At 38.8% G+C, this 8,482-nt stretch overlaps 1 protein-coding gene across 1 annotated transcript in view; it reads right to left on the minus strand.

Annotated features, from left to right (window-relative positions):
- The window catches only part of KIFBP (kinesin family binding protein), a 69,296-nt gene extending 65,800 nt beyond the window's left edge, over window positions 1-3,496 (minus strand). Inside the window, exon 1 of the mRNA XM_037003010.2 lies at window positions 2,976-3,496. Within this exon, the coding sequence (XP_036858905.1) occupies window positions 2,976-3,401 (426 nt within the window). The 5' untranslated portion in view covers window positions 3,402-3,496. The remainder of the gene's footprint in view (window positions 1-2,975) is intronic.
- Between the last annotated feature and the right edge of the window lie 4,986 nt (window positions 3,497-8,482).

Raw genomic sequence — 8,482 nt, forward strand, 5'->3', positions numbered from 1 at the left:
ATAAGACACTCTTAAGAGAAATTAAAGAGGACACTAACAAGTGGAAATTCATCCCATGCTCTTGGCTAGGAAGAATTAATACTACCAAAACGGCCATCCTGCCTAAAGCAATCTACAGATTCAGTGCAATCCCTATCAAAATACCAACAGCATTCTTCAACGAACTGGAACAAATAATTCTTAAATTCATATGGAACCACAAAAGACCCCGAATAGCCAAAACAATCCTTAGAAGGGAGAACAAAGCAGGAGGGATCACACTCCCCAACTTCAAACTCCACTACAAAGCCAAGGTAATCAAGACAATTTGGTACTGGTACAAGAACAGACCCACAGACCAGTGGAAGAGACTAGGGAGCCCAGATATAAACCCAAGCATATAGGGTCAATTAATATACAATAAAGGATCCATGAACATACAGTGGGGAAATGACAGCCTCTTCAACAGCTGGTGTTGGCAAAGAGAATAAAACTGGATTACTGTCAAACCCATGCACAAAAGTAAACTTAAAATAGATCAAAGACCTGAATGCAAGTCATGAATCCATAAAACTCTTAGAAAAAAACATAGGCAAAAATCTCATGGACATAAACATGAGCGACTTCTTCATGAACATACCTCCCAGGGCAAGGGAAACAAAAGCAAAAATGAACAAGTGGGATTATATCAAACTAAAAAGCTTCTGTACAGCAAAGGACACCATCAGTAGAACAAAAAGACATCCTACAGTATGGGAGAATATATTCAAAATGACAGATCCGATAAGGGGTTGACATCCAAAATATATAAAGAGCTCACGCACCTGAAACAAAAAGCAAATAATCCAATTAAAAAACTGGGCACAGGATCTGAACAGACACTTCTCCAAAGAAGAAATTCAGATAGCCAGCAGGTACATGAAAAGATGCTCCACATCACTAATCATCAGAGAAATGCAAATTAAAACCACAATGAGATATCACCTCACACCAGTTAGGATGGCCACCATCCAAAAGACAAGCAACAACAAATTCTGGCAAGGATGTGGAGAAAGAGGAACCCTCCTACACTGTTGGTAGGAATGTAAATTAGTTCAACCATTGTGGAAAGCAATATGGAGGTTCCTCAAAAAACTGAAAATAGAAATACCATTTGACCCAGGAATTCCAATCTTAGGAATTTACCCAAAGAAAACAAGATCACAGATTAAAAAAGACACATGCACCCCTATGTTTATCGGAGCACTGTTTACAATAGCCAAGAAATGGAAGCAACCTAAGTGTCCATCAGCAGATGAACGGATAAAGATGTAATACATATATATATATATATATATATATATATATATATATATATAATGGAATATTATTCAGCCATAAGAAAACAAATCCTCCCATTTGCAACAACATGGATGGAGCTAGAGGGTATTATGCTCAGTGAAATAAGCCAGGTGGCGAAAGACAAGTACCAAGTGATTTCACTCATCTGTGGAGTATAACAACAAAGCAAAAACTGAAGGAACAGAACAGCAGCAGACTCACAGAGCCCAAGAATGGACTAACAGTTACCAAAGGGAAAGGTACTGAGAGGGATAAGGGGAATGTAGCACAAGGGGAAAGAAGTATAGCACAGAGAAGACAAGTAGTGACTCTACAGTATCTTACTATGTTGATGGACAGTGACTATAATGGGGTATGTGCTGGGGACCTGATAATAGGGGGGGATGTAGTAACCACATATTGCTCATGTGAAACCTGTGCATAAGATTATATATCAATGATACCTTAATTAAAAAGATACACATTTATTTTATATCAACAAGAAAACAAGTAAATTATGACACAAAATCAATCTTTAAGATGCATCCCAATTTCAGAGATTAAAATATGAAAGAATACGCACATTAAAATCAGTAAAATTCAATAAATATCAGAGATTGTATAAGGGAGATTCTGTTTTTAAGATACTGAAGAAATTTTCTAAATGTTAGATCTTTGGCAGCTATATGGAGAATTTCAAATAACTGAGGTTCTCTCTGAACTCAACATCTTTATGAATTCACTAGATCACTCATCCACTCATCAAATATTTAGAATGGTCTACCATATACCAGGTACTGAGGTTATAAACAATAAGCAAAAAGAGACATAGTTCTTGTTATATAGCTTTTAATTTTATTGGGATAAGATAAAAGAATATGACTTACATAATTTCCTTTATAATTCTGAGACTTTTCTTTGAGGCCTTGTGACCACATATATGATCAATTTTAGGAAATGTTCCTTAGATTACTTGCATTAGGAACTGGTACTACTGGATGTCAGGGTTTGTGCACTTAAGCAAAGTACCTGGCACATACAAGGAGTACATACGTACTTATATTTTGAAGTGTTATGTTCCCGAGGAGAAGTATCGGATGTATTTCTTTAAATCATACGGAAACGGTAAATATTGTAATGATTCAAAGTAGGAGGGAGAGATCAATTCAAAACAAAATGATCCAAAGAAAGTTTTAACTAAAAATCTGAAATAAGTCTTGAAATGGGTTTTGAAGAATGGACAGAATTCCCTGGGAAGTAAAGTAATGAATATAGCAAGAACAAAAACTGAAGACTTTTAGATATTTTGTTTTAAATTAAGAATGTACTCCGGTTATTCTTTGTAATTTCCTTAAACCTTAAATTAAGATTTAAATTACTCTGGATTTTTTTCTTAACAGAATGAACAGGATTTGGACCGGTGGAGAAGAGTTGGAAAGGGCCTTTACGATGTAGCTGGGGTCTCAGGAAACCAATGTTTTGACAACGTCTAAGGGAAGCAGCAAGCGATGCTGGAGCGGGGCGGTGGAGAGGTAGTGTGACAGCCGCTTATACCAAAGCTTCAACAACGTGGGGACAATGTGCCTTATAACATTTGATTTTGGCCTTGGCAAGAGTTGGGGCCCTCTCTTATCCCCTCGCCCCTGGCCGACAGCAGCGGGCCGACTGGCTCTCACCTGCGCCTGGATGTAGAGGGAGACGCAGTCTTGCGACAGCTGGTACTTGCGCAGCAGCCTCAAGCATTTCACCAGATGCTCCTCCCCCGCCGACAGCTCCTCGGTGTCGATGTGGTTCACCCCGAGATGGAACTCAATAACGGCCAGCCTCACTGCCCCCTGGGCGATGGGCCGCTCGGCCTCCATCACTTCAGCCGGCAGCCCCAGGGCGTGGTCCTCCGTGCACAAGCCATCATCCGCCTGAGGCGGCTCATCCTCGTCCTCAGGCGCGGGGCCCAGCAACGCCTTGACCTCTTCCAGCAGCACCCTGGCGCCGTATTTGGACTTGTAAGGTTCCTTCTCGGGGTTCTTATGCAATTCCACCCGCGACAAGGCTAGCGCGGCCTGGAATTTCTCACGAATCTCGGCCCACGGAGCATTCGCCATAACGGCCTCTACAGCGTTACAACTGTGACTTCTCAACGTTTGCAATCAGGACTCCCGCCTTCCTCCTGCTTTGCGACACTTCACTTACGGTACTTTACGGACACTGCAGAACGGTAACCAATGAAATCTGCCAGGGGAACCGCAATATGTTTGGCGGTGACCAATGGGAAAACGTAGAATCAGCATGGCAACCATTGTCGTAGCTATGAAGCTGTCATGGGGTGGTCCCACCTCCAGCCCTGCCCACTACAGTGCTATTTATCTCTCGCTTGACCCGGTGGAGTTGTATTTACATAAAATTATCTGCTGACTTTAACAGAACACATGGAAATATTGCTTACAAACATAGCTAGCTAACTACTGTCGTTAATTGATATAAGCTGAAAGGTAGAAATCCTTTGACATTGGGGTATAAACCCAGCCCATCACTGGATAAAAATGCAACACGGATCTGTTTTACTATATACATATATTAATATATAATATATAACTACATAATTTATATAGCCTCGAGTGAAAACTATTAATGTAAACAGCACTGGTTGACACATATTTTAACTTCAGCTATGAAATAGAGTTTGTAAAAATATGTACATCTTCCCAAAGTAACACAAGAGTAAATCCCAGAACTGTGATCAGCCACCTCTTGCATGGCTTTTTCCATTACGTACCTTCATAAATTATCAAGTCAAATGCTGAGGTAGGGGTAGGGGAGAGGGGGACCGAGAAAGTTTCAACTATTAAGTGCTAGCAATGTAAAGTTCTTTGAGATAGACAAATGAGCACTGATTTTGGAAGCTCATAAAGTTAGAATCTCAGATCTGCTTACAATCGCCAGGTTAACTTTTCTAAGCTTCAAGTTTCTCATAGTAAAACATAAGTTATAATACTATTTCCACAGAATTATCTAAGTGTAAATTAAATTAAATGTCTGTCCCTCTAAATGTTAGTGTTCCTCAGGATTCCTTCCTAAATTTTTAAAATCTTGCACATTTCCAGGGCTTCCATTGCCTGTGCTGCTCACTCCATAACTTGGTCTTTAAGCCAGTGAGCTCTCTGGAGCTCCAGACTGTAATGTCTCCCAACTGGAACAACCACATCTGAATGTTCCATTGACCCTTGTGTATCAGTATGTTTAAATCCAAACTCATTTTCTTCCTCTTCACATACCCCCTCCCTCCCAAACCCCATTTGCTCCCATGTCTGCATCTCAGGCAGAATGGAACCACTAAGCTGATGACTTCCTGCACTCAGTCTCCTTTCTTCTCTTATCCTTAAATGTAAAACTAAGTACTTCCCAGTCCACACATCTACTTTTCATCTCCAGTAGTTTAGAACCATTGTCTGAATTACTTTTAATAGGTACTCTTGCTGCTAGTTTGGCTTCCTACCAGTGCCTTGACCCCAACACTTAGAATGATTCATTCACTCATTCAATAAATATTTAAAGCACTTGTTAATTTTCCAGGCACTGTTCTAGACTCTGGGAATTTAGCAGTTGAAAACAGATAAAAACCTCTGTCCTAGTTTAGGGAAAGATATTAAATACACTAAATAGGGAAAGATATTAAACACACTAAATAAATTATATAGTAACACCACATGATGAGTGTTATAAAAACAAAACAAAGGAGGAGATAAGGTATATTAGCAGGTGAGGCCAAGTTGCTAATTTTAAACAGGTGGTCAGGAAGGGCCTATTTGAGAAGACAACAGCTGAGTGAATATTTGAAGGTAAGTGAGTAAGCCATAAAGACATTACAGGAGGTATACTTCAGAATAGCAAAAACAAAGACTTCGACACAAGAGGCTGCCTGGTGTGTTCAAGAACAGGGAAACCTTTGGGCTGGAACACAGAGAATGGAGAGAGCAGGAGGAGATGAACTCAGAGAAGTAATGTGGGCCCAGTTATGTAGGGTTTGTAAAGCCACTACAGGGTATTCTGAGTGAGGTGGGAGCTGTTGGATGGCTTTGAAGAAAGGAGTGACAAGATCTGACTTACAGGATTTTTCAGAATATAAACTGAAGGGGGGACTTGGAGAAAGCAGGGAGACTTGTAAGGAAACTACTGTAATAACCATAGCAGATGCTCAGCATATATCGGTTCATGAATAGGAAAGGGATTAGCACATGGTTCATAATGGCAGATACTTACTTACTATAAGCCAGATAAGTCTATAAATAAAAACCATATACTCTTCAGAACAACTATGTGAGATACTATTGCTATCCCCATTCTATAGATCAGGAATTGAGATCCAGAGAGATTCATAGTTTACCAAAGTCACGTACAATAAGTAGGTAGTTTTTCTCCAGAGCCCACACTTTTAATCATTATGCTATACTGTGGGGAAGCTGGGGTTCCTATGGCCAGGATCCTCACTGAACTTAAATCACCTGATGATGTAACTGGCCTGTTGCTAGGCTACCGCTTCACACCTTTAGGCAATAAGCTATTATTGTGCTATATAGAGAGCTCGGCCCAGTGCTCTGGGCGGAGGCAGAGATGTTAGTGCTCGACCTATAGCCGGAGAACAAGCCGGGTAATAAACCCTTTCACCCCAAGAACGTTTTGCTGTCGATTTCCATAGCTGTGAACCCATAGCGAACTTGCTTGGGGCTGAAACCCATTGGCAAGACATATACTGTCTCATAGTAGGAGCTCAATAAATAAACCACCATGACACATAGCACTGACCTCTAAAAATAGAGCTTGAGAAGAAGAGATTTTTGAAAAAAAACTATACAAAGACAAACCTAAGACACACAGACATAGGACTAGGAATCTTGAGATAGAAAAGTTTTGGCTGCCAATTGGGGAGCATATTCCCTCTCGGCCTATTTTTTTATCAGTATATTGAGCACTCAATTCCCATGAAATGTTATAAAGCAGAATTTGTGGAAGTTGTCTGATGAGAGATATAAATTACAAATCACTATAATGTACTTACCTGAGCTCAGCTCATGAAAGGTAAAAATGAGAAGAGATAGATAGTATAAGGCATATTGTGGTGAAAGGAAGTTAACTTGTTTGGGCAGAGCACAGCTAACTTATGTCCATCAGTTATGTTCATTCCAGGAAAAACACCACACTAGTAAGAGCACTAGTAATTTGCCTTTTACATAAACTTAATGGAAAATTAGTAAGACTAAGGTGACTATATCATTAGTGTGTATTATTCATCTGAAAATGCCAGAAAATGCAACTGGGCAAAAGAACAAAATAAGAGGTGTAATGATTGGGAAGGAGACAGGAAAAACTGAACACAAAAAAGGTAAAAAGGCCCAAACAGGCCAGTCACAAATAAACATTCAACTTTTTATTGGAGGAAAGATGCAATGGAGGAAAGAAATCACTTTCGTAACAACAAAAATCTAGCATCAATTTGATGAGCTAGATAGAAATAGGAATAATGTAAAAATAAAGACACAAAATAAGTCCTGGTTCCCGGATGGCAGGCCCTAGACAGCCTTTCCCATTATAAGCAAACAGGAGAAATGGTAATTCTGGTTCTGGGGCAGGATGAGCCTGGGTATCTTGTCACACGAGAAATCAAGAAAACTATCAGGACTAGGAGGGTCAGCTCAAAAGGACTGAAATATTATCAACTTAAAGAGGCTCTTCTTGGGCAAAGATGGGACAATATGAGCATCAATAACTACAATAGTTAAAGTATATCTGTTAAAGTAATATGTTATAGTGAATCAACAGTAACAATGAAAACTCATTGGCTACCTTTGGAGGAAGCTGGGGAGCCAATTCTAATTCTGAATACTGACAGTAAAGGGAAAGAAGCAAGCTTATCCTTCCTTTTCTGTAAGAATAGCATTCAGGGTAACCTGAGTGTTGATTAGGGCAAGTTTCCTTCTTTAGAGCTATTCCAGCTAACAAATGAAAAAGAAATGATAGAATATCACCATTTTGCAAGAACCATAGTGAAAGTATGGGTTCAAGCCATGATCTCTTGCTGTTAACATCAAAAGACAGACACCTAGTCATTGTGTATCCTTCTAGACCTAAATATCAATTTACATTAAATACAGGGGGAAAAGGAGCTTGTTAAATGACAAATGGGCATGCATCAGCAAAATTCGGAATGTGGCAGAATCTATATAACAAATGGCCTGGCTTCTTCAAAAGATAAAATTGCAAGGAAAAAAGTTCCCCTCCACAGGGAAATTTGCCAATACACAATTTAAAAAACTACATATGCGCTTACCTTTTGCCCCAGCCATCCCAATTCTAGGAGTCTATCCGGAAGATAGAGCTCCAACAGTATGAAAATACTTATGCACAGGTATACGATGCAGTTGTAAAACAAAAAAAAAAGTAAGATTTCTATGATCTGGTGTGGAGTGAATTTCAGGTACTCTTTAATATAAAAAAGCAACCATCAAGAAGTATCTACAGGATGGCACCCTTCATGTTAATATCCTGATTTTGATCACCATATCATGGTTACACAAATGTTAACACTGGTGGAAACTGGGTGGAGATATACAAGATCTTTTCTACCAGTTTTGCACAATTTTTGTAGGTCTAAAATTATTTCAAAATTAAACTTTAAAAAAAAAATTACAAGTAGTAACAAGCATACTCTTGGAGAAGATTCCCAATTCTATGCAATTCCAAAGGAATGTAACAATACTTTTAAAGTATTAAAATTGCCAACAATTTAAGTATAAAGACAGTATTTAAAAACCTGTGAGAAAAAAAATGGATTATTCAATAAATGGTATGGAATTACTAGTCACTGGAAGGTGGGAAGAATAAAGCTAGATCCCTAGTGATCCTCGGTGAATGAATGAACCAAATCCCAGATAAAGATTGAAATATAATCAAGAGTTCTAGAAAAAGATACAGATGAATTATTTTTTAACTTTGGAGGATGGGAATACTTTTCTAAGCATGAAAACTAGAAATGATAAAAGACTGATAGTTACAACCATACTTAAAAAAAAACTTTCTTACACCAGAACACCCCACAGTTGTAAGACAATGAAAATATCCAAAAGTATGTTATGTTGCTGATAAAGAATTCTTATCAGCAAGACAGAACCCAATAGAAAAAACACACATA

Source organism: Manis javanica, chromosome 7, assembly GCF_040802235.1.
Source record: "Manis javanica isolate MJ-LG chromosome 7, MJ_LKY, whole genome shotgun sequence".
Taxonomy (NCBI): Eukaryota; Metazoa; Chordata; class Mammalia; order Pholidota; family Manidae; genus Manis; species Manis javanica.